At 36.8% G+C, this 22,524-nt stretch overlaps 1 protein-coding gene across 1 annotated transcript; it reads right to left on the reverse strand.

Moving 5' to 3' along the window:
* Nucleotides 1–2,061: 2,061 nt before the first annotated feature.
* PGLYRP3 (peptidoglycan recognition protein 3) lies at nucleotides 2,062–22,524 on the reverse strand. The gene is made up of 9 exons (XM_012548125.3): nucleotides 22,286–22,524; nucleotides 20,668–20,766; nucleotides 18,617–18,736; nucleotides 17,743–17,944; nucleotides 13,446–13,564; nucleotides 12,486–12,638; nucleotides 7,087–7,285; nucleotides 5,220–5,338; nucleotides 2,062–3,056 (listed from the first exon to the last, which is right to left on the reverse strand). Exons 2-9 carry the CDS (start codon nucleotides 20,714–20,716, stop codon nucleotides 2,878–2,880), a joined length of 1,140 nt encoding a protein of 379 aa, XP_012403579.2. The 5' UTR covers nucleotides 20,717–20,766; nucleotides 22,286–22,524; the 3' UTR covers nucleotides 2,062–2,877.

Raw genomic sequence — 22,524 nt, forward strand, 5'->3', positions numbered from 1 at the left:
CTGCAGTTACTTCCTCAGAAAGGAGTTAGAAAGTTCTGGCAGAAAGTTTTTCCTCTCCTTATCTGTTCTGGCCCATGTTCTATGATTTCACAGGAAGAATATGGAAGGATGAGAATGAGAAAGTCTGTAGCTCACTACCCCCTGCTGGATAGATTGAGGTTTGCTGTGAAGTTTACTAAAAAGAATTCTGGATCGTGGAAGAGGAAGAAGTGCTGGATTTTTATCCTGGCTTCATCACCCATTCACTGAGGAAAGAAAATAATATAAAGCACAATTACAGAGTGCATCATTGAGTCTTTGGGCTTCAGTTACTCCTTCTGGAAAATGGGAAGATCAAACCTTCTGCCTCCTTGTGCCATAAGATGAATTGAAGGATGGAATGAGGTAGAACAAGGTCAAGGGAAAATCCTCTAAAAAGTATCACATGCTATAAGACATGTCGAGCTTTTGTGGTTGTCATTCAGTCATTTTTAAGTCATATGCAGTTCTTTGTGACGCCCTTTGGGCTTTTCTTGGCAAAGATAATAAAATGGTTTTTGGCATTTCCTTCTCTAGATGAGGAAACTGAGGCAAACAGACTTAACTAACATTCCCAGGATCACATAGTCTAAGGCCAGATTTAAATTCAGGAAGATGAACCTTCCTGATTCCAAGACTGGAACTCTACTGCAAGTTTTTATTAGTATCATTTTATTATGTTACAACAGATTTTTTTTAATTGTCTTATAGCATAGGGGTGTGTGTGTGTGTGTGTGTGTGTGTGTGTGTGTGTGTGTATAAAAGTTTCTCCTCCAAAAGTTCACATTGCTGACTGGTTCCTTTTACTCCTCCTTCTTCTGCCTTCTCCTTCTCCAGAAACTCCTTTCTTTTAGATCATGAACATAGAAAAGGAGTTAGCCAACGAGCCTCCAAGACATACTCTTCATAATACCTACTCCCCACTTAAATGGTGCCTTTTTTCAGCAAAAGCATATGTTAAGTGCAATGTATTGCTGTATATAAAAGTATAAGCAAGACTCTGTATTCTCCCTCATGTCAGTTTCCAGCCTTTTACACCAAGCAAGGGAATAGCTAAGAATCAATTTTATCAACATTGACCAATAAGAGATCCTGAGTGTCCCTTGTAAGCAGGACCTTGCTTTGGGTTCTGCAGGAAGATCCAGAAGGAAAAAACAGTCACTGCCCTCAGAGAGTTCCCCTCTAATTGAGAAGACACAATCTCAAAGAGTCTCCAGGTAGTTGGGGAATCAGAATTGGAAAAAGACAAAGACCTTATGCTTGAAGAGATCCCAGTTTGATAAGAGAAATAGGGAAACCCCTGGTAACAGAGACAAAAAAAAAAAAAAACAATTGCAGATGATGTGATTAAATAGTGTGATCATCAAAGCACAGAAGGGATGTGGAGAATTAGAGAAAATTAAACAAGAGATAGGAAGCCTGAAAGAGAAGTACTTGAACAGAGAGAAGTGGAGAGGATCACAAAGAAATGACCCTTCCTACTGGTGAGGCAAAGGAGAAATATGGGTACAATTCAGTTATTATTGTATTATCATATGCATCATATGCTCTCAGAGTCTCAAAGCTGTAATATTTTCCTAGCGTCCAAGAGGAACACTATGATACCCACAATCACCTGGGGTTGGAAATGGGTTTGGAGCCACATTAATATGAAGAATCTTGTTAACATAGCTGTATCATAAGCAACTTTAAGTAAATAGAACTAGGAAAACATTGTATACAGTAACTCCAATATTACAACGATAATCAACTGTGAAAATTTAACTATTTTGACCAATACAATGATTCGTTATAATTCACAAAAAAACTCATGATTTTAAAAAAGCTACCTCAAGAGAGAGAACTGATGAATTCTGAGTGCAAATAAGCTTTTTTCCACTTTATTTTTCTTGCTTTTTTTGCGACATGGCTAATGTGGAAATATGTTTTACATGACTTCATATGTACAATAGGTATCCTACTCCTTGCTTTCTCAATTGGTAGAAGAGGAAGTGGAGGGGGGGGTGAGAAATTAGAACTCAAAATGAATTTTTTAAGTGGCTGTATTATAGTTGTCACAAACTAAAATCTTGGAATTTGATGGGAGGAGCCCAAAGAAGCCTAAGTGTAATAAGAAGAACTCAAGAAATTGAGTTTTTAACGAGTTAGGAGAAATTCATTCCCAAGAACTCTCTGAACCAAGATGGTGGCTGCGTGTTAGAATCAGACCAAATTACCATTAATGGGGGCATGAAAGCTATTCTAGTTATTAGTTACTGTGCCTGTCCATATGTTGCCAAATTAGGGAATTTGAAGGTGATTTCTAGCTTCTAGGTTGCTCATAAAATTGCCCTCTGCTGTATGATTTCATATACAGTCTTCTCTGTTTTTCTTTGCATATAAAAGTATACATGTTAATATTCAACAAGTTCATAATTACTTTTTTATTTTGAATGTAACAAATACTAAATAAAACAAGCATTTCCATGCATAAAGTAAAATAGAAAAAAAGTATTATACATGACAAGAATAGCAATTTCTATTGAGTAAAGGTAAAATTTTAGTATAAGCAGAAGAATAATAAAACTCCCCCTTCCCAATTTCCTTCAATGGAACTGGAACTAGATTCCAGGCTTAGATTGGAATCTGGACAGCATCTCCTTTTTCTCTCTGAAGTCACCCACTTTTCATTAAGGATGACCCAGGGTAGGGGAATAACTGATATGAAGACTGTTATCAAATTTCCCCCAGAAACCTTTGGGAGGATGGGATCAGATTTGTCATCTCCACTCCTACTCCCCAAGCAGAAGATGTTGACCCACAAGTCTCAGTATCCAAGGAGAAGTAAAAAGTAAAGAAGTAAATTGGTAGTAGACATACTCAGTGTTTGAAGTGGGGCCAATTCTTGATTTTATCATACAGGGCCTGTCCTGGAGAGACAACGTTGACAACATCACTATGTCCCACCAAAAGGTAGTCAGGAATCAAGTAGCCTTTGTCCACTGCACACTGGATCAAGTTCTGGGCCGCATTCAGAGCCGCCTCATTGGGAGAAATCTCTGAAAAACACCACCCAGACCATCTAAAATTTGCCATAGCAACTGATGCTGAGTGAAATAAGCAGGACCAGGAGATCATTATATACTTTAACAATAATACTATATGATGATCAATTCTGATGGATGTGACCATCTTCAACAATGAGATGAAGCAAATCAGTTCCAATAGAGCAGTAATGAATTGAACCAGCTACACTCAGCAAAGAACTCTGGGAGATGAGCGTGAACCACTACATAGAATTCCCAGTCCCTCTATTTTTGTCCACCTGCATTTTTTATTTCCTTCACAGGCTAATTGTACAATATTTTAAAGTCCGATTCTTTTTGTACAGCAAAATAACTGTATGGACATGTATACATATATTGTATTTAACTTATATTTTAACATATTTAACATGTATTGGTCAACCTGCCATCTGGGGGAAGGGGTGGGGGAAAGGAGGGGAAAAGTTGGAACAAAAGGTTTTTCAACTGTCAATGCTGTAAAATTACCCATGCATATATCTTGTAAATAAAAAGCTATAGTAAGAAAAAATAAAATAAAATAAAATTTGCCATGGCATTCTGCTCAGTACACAAACATTTTTCTTTAGGATGGATCAAGGATTCATATATATGGTTCACACACAGTAACCTATGGACCCATCTGAGATTTGGATTCAAGATCTTCTAGCATCAAAGATCCTCCAATAAAATGATTCATTTAACCCTTTGGGGAGTCACTTATTTCATCCAGGAGACATTTGCCCATTCACTTTTTGTATATTTTGTTTATACAAAGCTGTTTGCATGTGTACTCTCCATTTGGGATGTGAGAATCTTGAGGACAGGGAATGGTTTTAATTTTTTTTGTGTGTCCCCAGGGCTTAACTTAGTACATGGCATATAGCAAGTGAAATATTATAAATAAAAGCATTTGATAAACAAATGCTTGCTGATTGGTTGATGGATTTCTTGTTGACACTTAAAGAGCTATATATACTTCCTATACTGTCCCAGGAGATGCCTTAGGGAGAATTAGACCTGAAAATCCAAGCAGTAATATTCCCATCAGCTTTGCACATATTAACCTAGGGAGCACACAGCTCAATAGTTTCTGTGTATGAAGTCCTGCATTCAGATTACTTCTGTTGCTTACTATATGACCTTGGACAACATGATTAATCAGCCTGAGCTTAGTTTCCTCATCTTGGACTAGAAGGCCCCTGAGGTCCCTTTTAAATCTTAGATCTCATAAACCATTTAAAAGAAGCATGTAAGGTTAATGGGGTCTGCCAAGCCTCCCGCCCACTCATTCCTGAGTCATCTTTGCACCTTGTCCAAATCACATGAAGTGTGCTCTGGGAATTTTGACTAATTTTGACATCAGACAAAGCTTATCCAAATAGGGATTGGAAGAATAAAATTTCCTTAAGAAAAAAAAAAAACCAGGGAAAAGATATGTGGAGTTTCATCATCATCATCATTAGCACACTTATCAAAGCTTTCAAAGTGCTTTATATTATATTCATTGATGTCTCACAACAATCCTATACTACAGGTACTTTTATCCCCATTTTACAGATTGGAAAACTGAGACTAAGAGAGATTAAATGATTTGCCCATGGTCATACAGCTGGTCAGAAGACAGGATTTTAACCTAGGTCTTCTAGATTCTGTCAGAAAGTTAAAACTATTAATAAAAATGTTGTTGTTTGGTTTTGTTTGTTTGATTTTTAGTAAACTCTCAATCTAAATTATTATTTTAATTATGCCCCATTTTGGCACCATATACCAACTCTCTCTCCTCACTTTACCACTATTTTTTGCCCTTTTTTCCTTTGTTAAAGCTTTTTTATTTTTCAAAACATGTGTGGACAATTATTTAACATTAACCCTTGCAAAACCTTGTGTTCCAATTTCCCCCCCCTTCCCCTACCCTCTTCCCTAGATGGCAAGTATATGTTAAATCACATATATGCATGCACATTTATACAATTATCTTGCCACACAAGAAAAATCAAATCAAACCAAAAAAAAATGAGAAGAAAAATAAAATGCAACAAAAAGGGTACTTTTCACAGTATAATAAATATAGCATTCTGGCATGCCTTGGATGTACTGCTATCATTGCCCATCACCACTGCCCTGAATACGTTGACTGCAGGCAAACTCTTTCCTTACCAGTGAACAAGCCAATGAAAGCAATTCCCAGACCAATGTCATTGTAGCCATAAGTGTGCGCTCCCTCGGTGTCCCAGCCCACTCCTTCATACACTCTACCATCCTCACCTATCAGGAAACTAGAGAAGAAATTTTTTTAAAAAGTTATTGTTATCAAAATCAGGGTAAACAGCTTTAAGAAAACTGAAAAGTTTTCATCCTGATTAAAGATTGTTAATCCAGATGACTCAGAATCCAGAATCATTATCATCTAGAAAAGAGTGTATGGGGGAGGGAGGGATTGATGAGAAGGAGGGAAAGATTATTAAAGAGCAAGTACCTAAAAACACTGTATTATATAGAATATATATAATACATATTATATATAAAAACACTATTATATATAATAAATACACTGTATTATATAGAAACATTTTATGTTTTGTTGTTGTTTCAGTTTTGACTCTTTGAGACTCCATTTGGTGTTTTATTAGCAAAAATACTGGAGTGGTTGCCTAGTTCCTTCTCCAGTTCATTTTACAGATAAGGAAATTGAGGCAGGCAGGATTAAGTTACTTATCCAGAGTCACACAGCTAGTAAATATCTGAGGTCACAGAAAGGGGAAAGAATACTGCAACTGAAACCAGAGGATTTGGCCTCAAATTCCAGTTAATACCATGTGACTTTGGGTAAACTTGGGTTTCATATCTATAAAATAAGGCAATTGTACTAGATGATTTCTAAGATTTTTTTTTCAAATTCTAAACTGAATGCACATTTAAAACTGAACATTTTTTAATCCAACCCATAATTTCATCGGGATGAAGTTCAATGCTTGCTTTGCAGTGTCATAGAAGTTAAATAGTTTGTCCAGAATCACACAATCATGTTGGCTTGCCACACTAGCAAAATCCAAGGCAGAATTTGGACGTAGATATTCTCAACTCAGCAACCAATTCTTAATCCAATATGTAAATGCTGCATCTGGAACGCAGGCTGTTCAATAATAGGCTAATGTCCAACACTAACTCAAAGAGCTGACTCAGGTTTATAATGAATCCAAATCAGAGAATCCATCCTGGAGATGGGACTAGCACTAAATAAACACTGAGCTATCTTCCAGAACTAATAGTGAGATATCTTCTAGAACTAAATAAATCCTGGGATGTCTTCTAGAACTAAGTAAATACTGAAATGTCTTCTAGAACTAAATAAATACTGAGATGTCTTCTAGAACTAAATAAATACTGAGTTGTCTTCTAGAACTAAAGACTGAGTTGTCTTCTAGAACTAAAGACTGAGCTGTCTTCTAGAACTAAGTAAATACTGAGAAGCCTTCAAGAACCAAATAAATACTGAGATGTCTTCTAGAACTAAGTAAATATTGAGATGTCTCTAGCTCAATATTTTAGAATTCTTTTGTTATTGTTTATCCTTGTCCTTCTTTTCATGACTCCTTTTGGAGTTTTCTTGGCAAAAACACTAGAATGATTTGCTATTACCTTCTCCAGTTCATTTTACAAGTGAGGAAACTGAGGCAAATTGGATTAAGTGACTTACCCAAGGTCACACAGCTAGAAAGTATCTGAGGCCACATATGAAATTAGTCTTTCTAGCTCCAGACCCAGTATTCTTTCCATTCTATCCACTGTCCACCTAGCTGCTCCTAATGTCCAATATAATAAGATATGTTTCTTCCCCCATTAGATTATGAGCTCCATGAGGGGAGGGAACTTATCTCACCAAACTTTGAGTCTTTTCCAGTCCCTACCTCAGCGATCTGTGCCAAATAAATACCTAATCAATGCTTTTGTAGGGATCAATTAATGGACTGTTCACCAGACTGACTACAGAGCAGAACAGGAAAGGATTTTTCACATGTCTTACTTGTAACCTATGTCACAGAATTTCATCTTGTCGATGTGATAGGACTGGATATTTTGAACCATTATCTTGCATTCTTCTGTCACATTGCAAGGAGAGCCTGCAGTGTGGATAATGATGACATACTTAGCTGGCCCAGGCAGCTTAGAACAGTAAGTTTCTTGAGATCCCCAGGAGGAGCGAGAGATGATGTCAGGGCATTCTGAAGAAGGAGAAGAAAGAAATCAGGAAAATTAGAAGGCCAATTGTAATAATAATAGCAGTTTATATTTCCACTGTACTTTAGGACTGTCAAAACACTTTTCTCCTAATTACATTGAAGTCAATAGGGCAAGTATGTGTAATCATAATAATTGCAAGCCTTTATATAGCATTTTAAAGTTTTCAAAATATACATGCATGTATATATGTATAAATGCGTATAAATGTGTGTATATTTACATATGTATATATAAATAATATTTGCTTGTATATGTATATTCTTTCACTCTGGCTACAACTCTGAAGTGTTACTCTCATTTTACAGATGGGGAAACTGAGGCCAAGAGGTTAAGTGACTTGCTGAGGTTTTTATAGTCAGTATCTGAAGTCACATTTGAACTCAGTTCTTCCTGTCTTTAAACTCAGCACTCAGTTCACTAGATATGCAGTTCTTGCCATATAGGTTCCTAGCTCATAGACAAAGCTAAAAGAGAGATTCAAGGTGAGAAAGTTTAACTTTCATTTTTATTCAACATTTATTTTATAGATGAGGAAACTTGAGACCCCCAAATTTTAAATGACTTTCTCAGTGTCCCCTGAGGATGGTTAAGTGGCAGAGCCACTATTCTTATCTGTTTTTTAACTCTCATAACCCCCTTTTTACAAATAGGGAAACTGAGTGTCAGGAAGATAAGTTACTTGGCTGAGACCATGTGGTTGGCCTTTTTCAGATCAACCAAGAATCAAATCCATGACTTCTGACTCCAAATCTTTCTACTATACTACCCAGTATACTACTCCATAACTGCCATGCAGCAAAACAGGAAGACCCCCTAAAATGCCACGCCTCTGGTCATAGTTTCTCAGGGATTCATCCATACAGCCCAGCCCCAAATTAAGGGGGAAAAAATTATAAGGGAGAGAATTCTCTCAGAAGAAAAACCCTGGGATAGATGCTAAGACCAATGGGCAGAGACACAGATAAAGTCAGCCCACAGAAGATGACAAACCAGTCTATATAAGCAAGGACTAGGGAAAAGAGCTGGCCACAGGTCAGCATATTATTTTAAAATAATTTGTAATAATTATAACACACACTTATGTAACACTTTACCCTCATTTTCTGTATGAAGAAATTCAGAGAGATGGTGATTTGCTCAGAGGGAGCTAAGTAGATCAGGGACAGGAGATAAAGTATTAGGCCTGGGGTCAAGAAGATCTGAGTTCAAATCCCAACTGAGACATTTATCAGCTGTGTGACTCTGGGCAAGTCCTTAATACTTATTTATTGTCATCTAAAAGATGGGGACACACTGGAGAAGGACATGGCAAATCTTGCCAGTGTATTTGCCAAGAAAACCCTATAGGCAAAATCCATGAGGCATTATAGAGTTGTTTACAACTGAGAAACTGATCAACAACATCACAATAATCAATAAACATCATAGCTTGGAATTAAATTCAAGTGATGTGACTTCAAGACCAGAATCCTTCCTCCCACACCACACTGAGTAACATAAATGAGTGTATACAGTCATATATATCATACTTGTATGAATCCATGTATGCATGTGAGAGCCAGGGCCCTCATAAGAATCGGATATCCTGTGAATAGACTGATACATCTATCCATGTGCTGATCAGGGCCTTAAAAATGAATGAAGCTCATCTTAAAAATTAATGTTTATCTGAGTTTGAAAATATTAAGCTAAAAAATAAATGGTGAAAACCATCTTTGCATGTATTTTGAAAAATAAATACCATTAATTTAAAAAATAAAAGTTTGGGAAAAGGAAAAAGAAAGGAAAATAGAATCTTCAAAGAAGATGAGTGATGTGGGCATGTTTTTCTATGCGTTGACAGTGTTTATGTGATATAAGGGTTCTATCTTCCCTCCTTCCTTTCACTTTTTTTCTCTTTTTTCATAGATGAAAGGGAATGAAGTGAATGAAAAAAAAGAAGAAATTTGTTCATTTAAAAAATAAAATAATTTTAAAAGAAAATATTAAACTAAGAAAACACATACATAAGTTCATATATATATATATGTGTGTGTGTGTGTGTGTGTGTGTGTTTTTGTATGAAAAGTAGCAGGCTATAATGGACAGACTTCTAATCTTGGAGACAAAAAGATCTGAGTTCAATCCCTGACTGACATATTCTAGCTATATTACTCTAAGGCAGTCATTGTATGAGTGGCAGATGAGTATATATATCTTTAGCAGTAGGAGAAAGGAAGAAAAGAAAGAAATATTTAGTCAATAGCCAGTAAATAAGTGTCTTTCCTGTGCCAGTCACTGTGCTAAGCACTATACAAATATCTCATTTGATCCCTCACCATAAGTTTGTGAGGTAGATGCTAATATCATTCCCCATTTAGGAAATCTGTTTCCTAATAGAATAAATGTGGTAAATCAGAATTTAGTGCAAATTACATTTGCTATTTGGCATTAAGAAAATATGCTGTTTTGTTTTATTTTTTTTTTCCTTTTTGATCTGCTTTTTCTCATGCAGCATGATAATTATGGAAATATGCATAGAAGAATTGCACATGTTTAACATATATTGGATTATTTGCAATCTAGGGCAAAGGGAAGAGGGAAGGAAGGGAGAAAAAAAATGGAATACAATGATTTGTAAGGGTGAATGTTGAAAACTATACATATACTTTAAAAACAAAAAGCTTTTAAAAATATGTTGGAAAATGAATAAATCAGAAAAACCTGAGGCAAGTAAACTGAGGCAAAAAGAGGTTAAATGACCCTGTTTGCACATTGGGAGGTCCCTTTCCAGATGAAATTAAAGGTCTGTGGGGGGGGGGGGGGGGGGGGAATGCTATTTAGTGAACATAGATAAGTATATAAAGTGTTACACATACAGGCCTGTAGTCAGGAAAACCTGAGTTCAAATTCAGCTTCAGATATTTTCTAGATATGTGACTAGAGAATTTCCTCATCCAGAGATGCCCGTACAAAGAAAAAAAAATCAAAAACTCTTTCTTTTCTCCTTCTTTATGGTCTCCTACTGCATCCAGGGTCATTTCCAGTCATCTTGATCTATATCTGAATCCAGATGAATTTGGAAAACGAGACAGGTGACCTTGCTGTTTTTAGCTTCAGCTTCCTCATCTCCAAAATGCAATAATAGCACCTCCCTCCCCAGGTAGTTATATGGATAAAATCTTAAAGCATTTCCTATAGTTCCTGACACATAGTAAGTGTGACAGAAATATTCATCTTTAAAATCATCATCATCATCATCATCATCTTCATCCTTATGTTCTCCTACCTGGAAGATCAATATTTTTCTTCAGAAAAGAGTGGAAGGGTCAGAACTAGATATTCAGTCTTAAAGGTTTACCCTTCCTCAGAATTCAGATAGTCCCCATTCATGCTCTCTTTCTGAGGGAAATAAGCCAGGACACCACGGGAAGGATCCCTCTAGATAAGGGCAAGTCAGAGGGTCGTAGAAGGAGGAAAGCTTAGTCAGGACCAGATAGGAGTCTTACCCAAGTGTCTAGCAGAGTATGCTGGCACTCGTTAATTTTAAGGTTGTCCTTCATTCTCCAAGAGGACCAGGACATCAGGGAGGTGATACCATGACATTCAAGTGAATTGGGTTTAAGTGAGGGAGGACTGTGCAAGGTCACCTGTCTAGTTTTCCAAATTCATCTGGATCCAGATATAGATCAAGATGACTGGAAATGACCCTGGATGCAGTAGGAGACCATAAAGAAGGAGAAAAGAAAGAGTTTTTGACTTTTTTTTCTTTGTACGGGCATCTCTGGATGAGGAAATTCTCTGTTGATATAGATTGACACTTTCTCTACAGTTTATAGATTTGGACATCTTAAAGATTCAGTGACTTGCCCAAGAACACAAAGCCATTAAGTATCCAAAGTTAACTCTCTATTCACAATCGGTTTCATTTAATGGTTCTCAAAACCATTAAATAGTAGGTGTTTCAATTAAAAGTTCTTTTATGGTGACTTAAGCAGTAAATAATTGCCTAATTATGTTACAAATAGAACTTATACACAGCTAGGTTGTACATTGGATAGAATGTCAGGTGTGGAACTCAGGAGATCTGAGTCCAAATTCAGACTCAGACATTTATTTATTAGCTGCGTGATCTTGGACACATCACTTTAATTCTACTTGCCTCGGTTTTCTTATTTGTTAAATAGGGATGACAATAGTGCCTACCTCCTGGGGTTGTTTTGAGAATCAAATGAGATCATAATTGTAAAGTACTTTGCACAGTGGCTGGTAGCACTATATAAATGTTAGCTATTATTATCATGTGCATATTTGAAGCATCATAAGTTTGTTATCACTGTAGTTATATTAAATACTTAATGAATAAATCTAGAATATTATAAGTAGTACATTAAATTAGTACATTTGAAGCATAATAAGTTTATCACTGTAGTTATATTAAATACTTAATGAATAAATCTAAAAGAATGTTATAAATAGTACATTAAATTAGCATATTGGAAGCATCATAAGTTTCTTATCACTGTAATTATATTAAATACTTAATGAGTAAATCTAAAAGAATATTATAAGTAATAAGTTAAATTAGTATATTTGGGGCTTCATAAGTTTTTTTTAATCACGTATATATTAAATATTTAATACATAAACCTAAAAGAATATTATAAGTTGTACATTAAAGTTTAGGAATTCACAACATTATTTTTTGTTGTTGAAAAAGATTTGAACAAAAACCTTGGGCATCATTACACTATATCATCTTGTTGCTGTCCAGTCACGTCAGACTTTTCATGATCTCATGGACCACAGAACACCAATTCTATTTCTGGGATTTTCTTGGCAAAGATACTAGAGTGGTTTGCCATTTCTTTTTCCAGAGGATTAAGACAAGTAGGGGTTGTGACTTTCCCAGAGTCACACAGCTAATAAATGTCTGAGGCCAGATTTCAACTCAGGTCTTTCTGACTCCAGACCCAGCACTCTATCCACGGATGCACCTAGCTGCCATATAGCCTTTTAATTACATAATTGCTTAAGTGACATTTATTGAATTGAACTAAAATGAAATGAAATTTATTATATTGAAAGGGAATGGAGAAGGGGGGCATGCATCTAGAAATGCAAAAACGCAAAAAAGATATCAATTAAAATTTTATTTAAAAAATAAAGGAAGAAAAGGAATCAATAAAGTTAAGAGCTTACCTTTCTTGGACACCTCATTCTTAGGGGAGACCAGACAGGATTCACTCTGAACAAATAGTGGTTGGATATACTTGGGTGAGAGGTAACCATTGGAGACAGCAAAGGAAGTCAATTTCTCAGCTGCAGCCAGGGAAGCAGCACTGGGAGACCTTCCTGACGAGAGATCATAATCCAATAGTTTAACTCAAATCCCAACCCCTCCACCCAGGGCAGAGATCCTTTCTTTCCATTATCTCAGCTAGGAAACACTAGAAAGTGCTACAGCATCCCCTGCTCTTGTCATCCATCAGTGCTGAGGACAAAGGGAGAATTAGAGGGATCAAAAATAGATGGAATTCATTAGAAAAGGGTTCATAGGGGAGGAGGAGATGAAGCAAGGGAGGGAGGAAGCTAGATCAAGAGGAACTGGGAAGAGCACCACTGACCAGGATGGCATGTGGGAAGATTCAGGTGCAGGAAGGCTTGGTAAGGGATGGGTAGCAGATAATCTAACCAGAGCTCAAAGACAGAGAGAAACACACAGAGAAATACAGAGACAGAGAGATGGAGATACACATATATAAAATAACTATTGAGATTCTATTCCTAACTGATGCTTGTAACACTTTCAAAACAAACCATTTGGTTCAGAAAGAAAAAAAGAAAAGAAAAGAAACATTTGGGGAATATGCAAATTCTTAACACCATGATAAAAACAGTCACTACGAAATCACTGAAGCTGTGAAATTTCTGAAATAAATAGAATAAAACATATATTATATATATATATATATATATATATATATATATAATTCTCACTTGAACCCCACCCCCAAAAAAGGAAAAAAAAAAAAACTGAATTAACCAAGTTGTTGGGTTTATATTTCCCAGGTCTACCTTAGTATATCCCCCTTTCCTTGTAAATGATTCTTGTAGGAATTCAAAATTGCCAAGTGAAATCTTGGTTGGGTTAACCATTACCTGCTTTACTTCCAACAAAAGCAAAACCCAATGACTTGTTGTTATATCCCACAGTGTGAGTGCCTCTGGTAGTCCAGCCTACGCCTTCATACACATTGCCATCATCACCAATCAGGAAGCTATGAGGAAGAGATAAAGTCAAATGTTTAAAGAGCAATAATACAACTTAGCTACAGGGACAAACCCCAACTTTCCAACCCACGAATTTCATTGTTTTCTTATAACGTCCTTAAGGAGAACATCTATGTCTGAAGCACTGTGTTCCCTTCTGTCACATAGACAGTATCTCCACTACAATCTTATTCTGATGCTTAATAGTAATGTTTACAAAGCGTTTTCTAATATTATTTTATCCTTATACTGATCCTATGAGACAAGTGCTATTATTGCTCACATTTTGCAGAGGAGGAAAAGGCACAGAAAATTAAAGTGACTAAACCAATAATAGTCACACAGTCAATAAGTGTCTAAGGCTGAATTTGAACTCCGGTCTTTCTGACTCCAGATCCAGTGCTCTATCCATCCAATTATCTCACTCCTTTTATATTAATTTTTACTGACCTGGAAAGCACAGTAGTGTGACTTCCTCCAGGGACATTCTGTGAATAATCATGATGAGCACAAAAGCAAGATATTACAGGTAACAGAAGGTTGCAGCATGTGTAGATATAAGCATTAGAAGAACAAAGCAGTAAGAAAAGGGTAGAGGACAACTGGGACACATGGATCAGGGTCAGTATTGAAGAGGAAAGGAAAGGAGGTTAGCACAAGTATGATGCACTGGGATAAAAGAGAGGGGTATAGTAGTGGCTGGCATCCATAATGAAAATAAAAAATAGACTTAGGACTGGTGAATCAGAAGAATAAATGATGTCTACCAATTTAAGATCATAGGATAGATCCAAATTTTCCACACTATAGCCAGCTCAATAAAATAAAGTTGCAGGTATGTCTCTCAAAGTTGAATTTGATTTGAAAAGCATTGAGATAAACAGAAAGATTCTGTTTTATTTAAAAGTATCCTATTGATAATGAGAACCTACTAATATAGGTTGCTGAATTCCCAATGATAGTGCAACTAAATGGATAAAAGAAGAGGTAACTAATTTAAAAAAGGAATGGGAGTGATAGAATATTATTATTCTATAAGAAATGATGAGCAGGTTGATTTCAGAAAAGCCTGGAAAGACTTATATGACCTGATGCTAAGTGAAATGAACAGAACCTGGAGAACATTGTACATGGCAACAAGAAGATTATGTGATGATCATCTGTGATGGACTTGGCTCTGTTCAACAATGAGTTGATTCAGGGCAATTCTAATAGAATTTGTTGCAAAGTGTTATCCACATCCAGAGAGAGAAAACTATAGAGATGGAATGTGGATAAAAGTACAGTATTTTCATTTTTGTGGTTGTTATTTGTTTGCTTTTTTTTTTTTCCTTTTTCATGCTTTTTCCTTTTTGGCCTGATTTTTCTTGCATACCATGATTAAAATGGAAATATGTTTAGAAGAACTGCTGTCTTGGGCAAGGGGAGAGGGAGAAAAATTTGGAACAAAAGGAATTGCAAAGGTGAATGTTGAAAACCTTCTTTGCATGTATTTGGGAAAATAAAATACTATGAAAATAACAATAAATCTCTAGGAATTGGATAAAAAATAAATACTAGTGGATTTAAGCATGGACCACTAGGTGGCATCATAGTGCGCAGAGAACTAGACCTAGAGTTAGGAATATTCACCTACCTTCCTAAATTTAAATCTGGCCTCAGGCACTTACTAGTTAGTTAGTTAGTTAGTGACCCTGGACAAGTTACTTAACCTTGTTTGTCTCAGTTTCCTCATCTGTAAAGTGAGCTGGGGAAGAAAGGAGCAAACACTTCTATATCTTTGCAAAAAAAAAAACCTAAAATGAGGTCACAAAAAGTTAAAAAGATTTAATCAGCCTGCTACAGAATATAATAAATAACAACAAAAAAGATGGCAGAGTACAATGCAAAGAGAATTGGCTCTGGAGAAAAAGGATCTGAGCTCAAATCAAATCAGAAGACACCCGTACTGTTTGTGTGACTTTGAGTCAGTAATTTAACTTCCATGTTAACGTCTCAGTTTTCTCATCTTTAAATGAAGAATGCTTCCTGTCTCCTGGCTAATTTGGGTTCCCTTAAGTCTCAGCCCAAATCCCACCTTCTTCAAGGGGCCTCCCCACTGGTGACTCTCATTGATCCTATGTTTTTCCGTCATTTTCCATCATGAATAACTCTTTGTCACCTCATTTGGGGTTTTCTTGACAAAGATACTGGAATGGTCCGCCATTTTCTTCTCCAGCTTATTTGATAGATGAAGAAACTGAGACAAACAAGGATAAGTGACTTGCCCAAAGTCATACAGCTAAGCAGTGTCTTAAACCAGATTCAAACTCAAGTTTGCTGCCATTCTCTATCTATCTCCACTATGCCGCCCTGCTAGCCCATGGAGTTCATTAAAAACACTCTTATCTTTTCCAGACAAATAACTATCTAGTTCTGTCTTTCCTATCCAATAAGCTCCTTTTGAGGACTATTGCATTTTTTTTCTTGGTAGACATAACATTTAGCACAATACGTGGCACAGTGTTTGCTCAAATGTGTTTGCTCAATGTATGAGCAAATGATCATTGAGTTTAACTGAATTAAAGTCTTTGTGACGTTGATTGGGGTAACCTGGGGGATTCTGGGGCCTTCTCAAACCAAACTACTCCTCCAGGTCTGAATTATTCTTCCATTGGTGGGTTCTCTCCAGCTTCTCCATTTTGAGGAGGAACCCAAGCCAGCCAGCCCAGAGTCCCCTCCCAGCTCTGCTTCCGATCCTCCACAACTGATTATGATACTTGCTTTCTAATTCCATCAAGTCCCTTCCCTTTTCTGCTCCCTTTTTTCAGTTGTCTTCCTTCAGTAGAATGTAATCTCCTTGAAGGTAGGAGTCATCTTTCTTTTGCCTTGTATTTGTATCCCCCAGTACTTGACACAGTACTTAACACATAGTTTGGACTTAATAAATGTTTGTTTCCTGCCTGTACCTGCATTTGTATAAGACCACTATTTTTTCCAATTAAATTCCTTTTCCAGGTCATGCTGGCCAACGAGCAGTAAATAGAACATTGAACCAGGAATTGGGGAGATCTGTGTTGAAATCCAACTTCAAATATTTCCTAGTTATATAATCCTTGGAAAGTCACTTATATACTATCTGCCTCAGTTTCCTCAACAAAATAGGTATAGGATAATTTTAGAGGGGAACTTTTGCAATTTTTAGGAAATTGGAGTTAAGTGACTTGCCCAGAGTCACAGTTAGTAAGTGTTTAGTGTCTGAGGTTAGATATGAACTCAGGTCTTTCTGACTTCAGGAATGACATGCTATCCAGTGCACTATCTAGCTACTCCTGGGACTTACTTTCTAGCAGGTTAACTGGGACTCTGAGAGGTTAACTGATTTATGTAGGATCACATTACCAAATTTTCCTGACTAAAAGACCAGCTCTCTATTCACTATTACCACATTTCTTTCACAAATGCACAATATTATTATCATTCAGTGGACTATATTTCTACATTCTAATAGCTTGTCCACAACAGTGAAAACAGGAGCCACTTGTAAGTGGTCTGACCTAACCTAGTGCTATGACTAGATAGGACTCCCAAGAAAGCTTCCTAAAAATGATGATGATGGAAATAACAATTAACATTTGCAAAATGCTTTTATGTTTGTACAGTACTTTTTGTATACTATCTCATTTGATTCTCATAACAATATATATCATAGGATATAGGTGCTGTTACCATCTTCATTTTATATATGAGTAAACTGAAGTTGAGTGAGATTAAGTGACTTGCCCAGAATCACACTGCTTGTGTGTCTGAGTCAAAATTTGAACTCGAGACTTCATGATTCTAAATCCAGCACACTATTTTCTGAGCTACCCAGCTACCAGTGACTGAAGAGGGACAACTGGGTGGCTCAATAGATAGAGCACCAGAGCTGGTGTCAAAAAGACTTTTAGTTCAAATCTGGCTTCAAACACTCTAGTTCTGTGACCCCAGGTGAGTCACTTCACCTTGTTTGCCTCAGTTTACCTATTTATAAAATAAGTTGGAGAAGGAAATAGCAACCTAGCCCAGTATCTTTGCCAAGAAAACTTCAAATAAGGTCACAAAGAATCAGACATGATTCGACATTAACAACGATGGAATAAAGAACCCAGAACAGTTCAGTCCAACTTTGTTGGCTAGCCTGGAGGCCACTGCCCCCATGTCTTACTTGTAAGCCACGTCACACCAGCCATTTGTTTTGATGTGAAGCTCTTGCAGCCCCTTCACCCTCTGCTGGCAGGTGCCTTTCTCCTCACACTCCTGCCCAGGGAGGTGGTGGATGATGAGGAATGGGACCGGAGTCCTCAGCTGGATACTGCAGTCAGAAGGCACTGCTCCCCATTCTGATCTCGGGATCATCTGGAAGGAGCCTTAAGAGGAAAACCAGAGACTTCACTTGACACTTTCTCTTTAGCATTTCATGATAGGCCCTTCTCTCCAGGGCATCTTGTCTGGCCTGGGGCTTTGAAATCAGGACTTCCTGGAGCAGTTAGGTAGCTCAAGCGGATAGAGCAGGGGGTCCTCAAACTACAACCCTCGGGCCAGATGTGGCAGCTAAGGACGATTATCCCCCTCACCCAGGGCTATGAAGTTTCTTTATTTAAAGGCCCACAAAACAAAGTTTTTGTTTTTACTATAGTCTGGCCCTCCAACAGTCTGAGGGACAGTGAACTGGCCCCCTATTTAAAAAGTCTGAGGACCCCTGGAGAGGATTGACTAAATTCAAATCTAGCCTTAGGCACTTACCAGCTATGTGTTCCTGAGCAATTCATTTAACCTCAATTGCATCTCCAAAAATTAAATAAATCTTTCTTTCCCTAATGTTGAAGAGAGGTATAAAAATAAGGTCCTCTCCCATAATAGCCCTACCCTCAGCTCTTCTTTATCTTGTCTTTACTTCTCATAAATAATTCCCAATCCCACCCCAGCACAGAATCACTCAGATCCATGTTGTTGACTGGTCTCCCTCTACCTTTCCCCTGAACCAGAAGAAACATCCATGACCAATTGAATCAACCCAACCAGACTAGAGGGTCACTTACCTCCATAAGGCTTCTTGACCTTTCTAATGAGCAAAGTGATATTGTTGATCCAGTTTTTGAAATCATTTGCTATAGAGGCCATCTTGTTTTCATTTGAAATAAGGGAGCTGGGAATGTCAACTGCAAGAAAATATACCTTCTCATCATTGGGCCCCAAGAGTTCTTAAACAGAATCTTCATTTGTTTGTTTTAATTTTCCCTTTCATATAATGAATGTGAAATACAATGACAAATATGAACATTTTACATTCAATATTACACTTAATTTTTCTGAATGTAATATTGTTGGCAGCAGAACTAGTTCTTTTAAATGTCAATAAATAATTCAGACCTGCAGTCTTTTACTGTAGCTGCTGATAAATCCTGTGCAATTCTAATTATGGCTCTAGCATGTTTAAGTTTTTGTTTGTTTCTTGTAAAATTTTCTCTTTGATCTGAGAGTTTTGAAATTTAGCAATAATGTTTCCATGTGTTTTCCTTGTGGGATCTCCATAGAGGTGGTAATCAGCATATTTTTTTCTATTTCTACTTTTCCCTTGTGTTCTATCATTTCAGGATAATTTTCTTTGATTATTTACAATCCCACTTTTTACAAGAACTTATTAACTTTCAATTTATCTTGTATATAGCTTGTTTGTACATAATTACTCACTTATTGTCTCCCCACCTTAGACTGTGAGCTCCTTAAGGCCTGGGACTTCTTTTGCCTTTTTTAATAATCCCCACTCTTAGCACAGTGCCTGCCACATGGTCAGTACTTAATGATTTTATTGATTGACTGCTTCTTCAGAATGAAAAATCAGATTGATTGGAGGAAAAGAAAATAATTCGCTAGCCTCATCTTGTCTAAGATGTAAAATCCCTCCCCACTTTCCAAAGATACACTTTTCCTTCTCCCTCCTAATTTGCACAGCAATATTTGGTGCCTAATTCTGTACCATAGAATGGAAGAGACATTGGATTGCATCTAGGTTGAACTCCTTCATTTTTTATATTAATTTTTTTTCAATTAATGAAAATACCTCTCACCCACTTCCCCACTGAGAAAGAAAGAGGGGCAGCTAGGTGGTGCAGTGGATGGAGCACCAGCCCTGAAGTCAGGAGGACCTGAGTTCAAATCTGATCTCAGGTACTTCCTAGCTGTGTGACCCTGGGCAATCACTTAACCCCAATTGATGAAAGAAAAAGAAAGAAAGAAAGAAAGAAAGAAAGAAAGAAAGAAAGAAAGAAAGAAAGAAAGAAAGAAAGAAAGAAAGAAAGAAAGAAAGAAAGAAAGAAAGAAAGAAAGAAAGAAAGAAAGAATCCTGTTATAAACATGTAGTCAAGCAAAATAAGTTCTCTTAAGTTCAAAAAAAATTTATTTTGCACTTTAATACCATTATTTCTCATATCCTGCCTGAGAGGGATAGCAACAACCCACCTCATTTTACAGAGGGGAATCACAAAGTTGGAAGGGATCTCAACGATTATGTAGTCCAGCTCATATCTGAATAATAACAATAGTTGGGAGGGAGCTCAGTGGATAGATTTCTGTACTTTGTGTAAATAAGAACTGCATTCAAATCTGATCTCAGACACTTTCTAGCTATGTGACCTTCACCTCAGTTTGCTTTGGTTTCCTTAACTATAACATTGGGTATAATACGGCATCTCTATCCCAGAGTTATTGCAAGGATCAAATGAGATCATACTTAGCACAATACCTGGCACATAGTGGTTGCTATTATAAACGTTAGTGATTATAAACAAGAATCCCTCTCTCCAACATGTCCAGCAATCTTTACTTGAAGGTCTCAGTAAGGGTGAACCCCTCACTTCTTCTATACCTAAATATATATATTTATATAAATATATATATATAGGGTATAGATATATACCTATAAGACAGGCTGGCAGGAACTTTCAGGAATGGTGGCTCAAGTTTGAAAGGGAGGAGGCACTCTCCAAGCTTGGCCTGTCCTTATCTCCATTCCACATCACTATCGGAGATAAAAGGTAACCAGGATAGATTTACTCAGAGTTATTGTAATACAAGGAGGAAAAAAACTCACCACAGTGTTGAAGGTCTAGAATGAAGAAAAAAAGAAACCACAACAACATCTTTGGGGAATCCAGGAAGCACTCTGAGGAGACAGACCACGGAGAGTTCCCTGCAAGAGACATAAGATGTTCAATATGAAGGAATGGACCACAAGATACCTCTTATGGCTAAGAATCCTTGATGGACTTCAGAAAACTCCCAGTTTGAGGGAAGCAGACATATCTCCAACCCAACATAGAGTACAGCGCTTGGCAAAGGGTAGTAATTTAATCAATGTTTCTTAAATTAAATTGAATTGAACTCTAGACACTCCCAATAATAGAATCTTAAAGCTGAAAAGTATATTGAGGTGTCTATAGACTCTTTACTATCCTGAATTCTGGGCATGCTTCAGATGGCATCTGGTCCAATCTCCCACCTAACCTAGAAATCCCTCCTATGCCACAAATCAACAAGCATTTAGCAAAGACCTTCTTGTAGAAGATGCTATTATCTTTCTTTTTTTGCTTTTCTCTCCTCTTTTTGTCAAATGAGTCACCCTAGACTACTTCATCCCTCCTTAGGCAGCTTAGTGCCTTCCATCAGGGTCTTGCCACATTTTTCTCAGAGTTATCCAAAATAGAATGAGTTAACTTGTAAAGTAGTGAGTTCTCCATCACTAGACATTATAGAATAGTAGAGCTAAAAGGAATTCCAGAGAACTAATCTAAATCCTTTATTTTGTTGATTAGAAAATGAAGCTATATTATTTCTCCAAGGTCATTCATTGGTATGGACTAGAAGCTGGGTTTTCCTGAACATAATATTCTAGAAATGGTATCAATAGGATAGAATTGTCATTTTCCTTAATCTGGATGCATTTCATTATGCTACCTAACATGATATGCCACCTGTTCAAACAAAAGCTCAATGACTACCTATAAGCACTTGCTAAAAAGTGATCTCTATTTTAAATAGGAAGTTAGATTAGATATGTCCTGAAGTCCCTTGAGATTTTATATTCTATTCTGTTTCTGGAAAAAAATTCATAACTTATTTTTGAGACTTTTTAGAAAAAAATGTACCCTCTCATCAATTTCCTAATCCATGGTTTCAGCCCAATCATTCAAGCAAGATATTTGGAGATCATCTTTAGAAAAAGGGGTAAGCTGGTTTGTAAAAAAAAAAAAAAAAAAAAAAAAAAAAAATCTTTTATCCCACCACTGGGATCCATGAACTAAAAAAAAAAAAAAAAGCAAGATCCAACATTTTAAGGAAAGAGTACCATAAGAGCTTTGTTGTTTCTGATAAACGTTTCTGCTTTGGAAAGGAATATCTGGGGATTCATTTACTCAGTAAACAGTTAAGAAAGAACAGAAAGGAAAAGAAAGAAGCAATAAATGAAAAATGCACCTTGGGGATAGCAAGAATGAAGCAGAATGGATAATTGTGTCCTCCATTTCTGCCAGGCCTGCCAGGAAATGACCAGAGAATGGAAGAAATAAAGGTAAATTATTCTTAATTTATTCAAAAGTAAATAGAAGCATTTCACAGAAGTAAATGTTATGTTATTTTGCTGAATGTTAGATTTTAGTTGTAAAGATAGGATGAGGTTCACTGAAATAGAATACATTCAAACATCACAATACCTGAATATTGCTGATTAAAGTTGACTAGGTACAAGAAAAGAGATTATTCTGGTTTCATCCAAGAGGTTTCTCTTTCCCAAGGCTCCAGGAACAGATGGGCAGTGTTCTGATAGTCTGTCAGAATTCTCCTATGGAGCAGTTCTGAGTGGGGAGGTTGCTTATTATGTAAAAGTCTTCCTCCTGAGAAACATTTCTCTTCTATATATATTTGTCTGTCTGTCTGTCTGTCTCTCTCTCTC

This window comes from Sarcophilus harrisii, chromosome 4 (assembly GCF_902635505.1).
Source record: "Sarcophilus harrisii chromosome 4, mSarHar1.11, whole genome shotgun sequence".
In the NCBI taxonomy this organism is placed as follows: Eukaryota; Metazoa; Chordata; class Mammalia; order Dasyuromorphia; family Dasyuridae; genus Sarcophilus; species Sarcophilus harrisii.

Coding starts and splice junctions, on each gene's coding strand:
- PGLYRP3 (XM_012548125.3), bottom strand. CDS start 20,716: ATGTTGTTGTGGTTTCTTTTTTTCTTCATTCTAGACCTTCAACACTGT. Junction 7,286..12,485: donor GAATGAGGTGTCCAAGAAAG/GTAAGCTCTTAA, acceptor CTCCTTCTTCAG/AATGCCCTGACATCATCTCT. Junction 5,339..7,086: donor TTCTGTGACATAGGTTACAA/GTAAGACATGTG, acceptor TTTCTTCTCTAG/TTTCCTGATAGGTGAGGATG.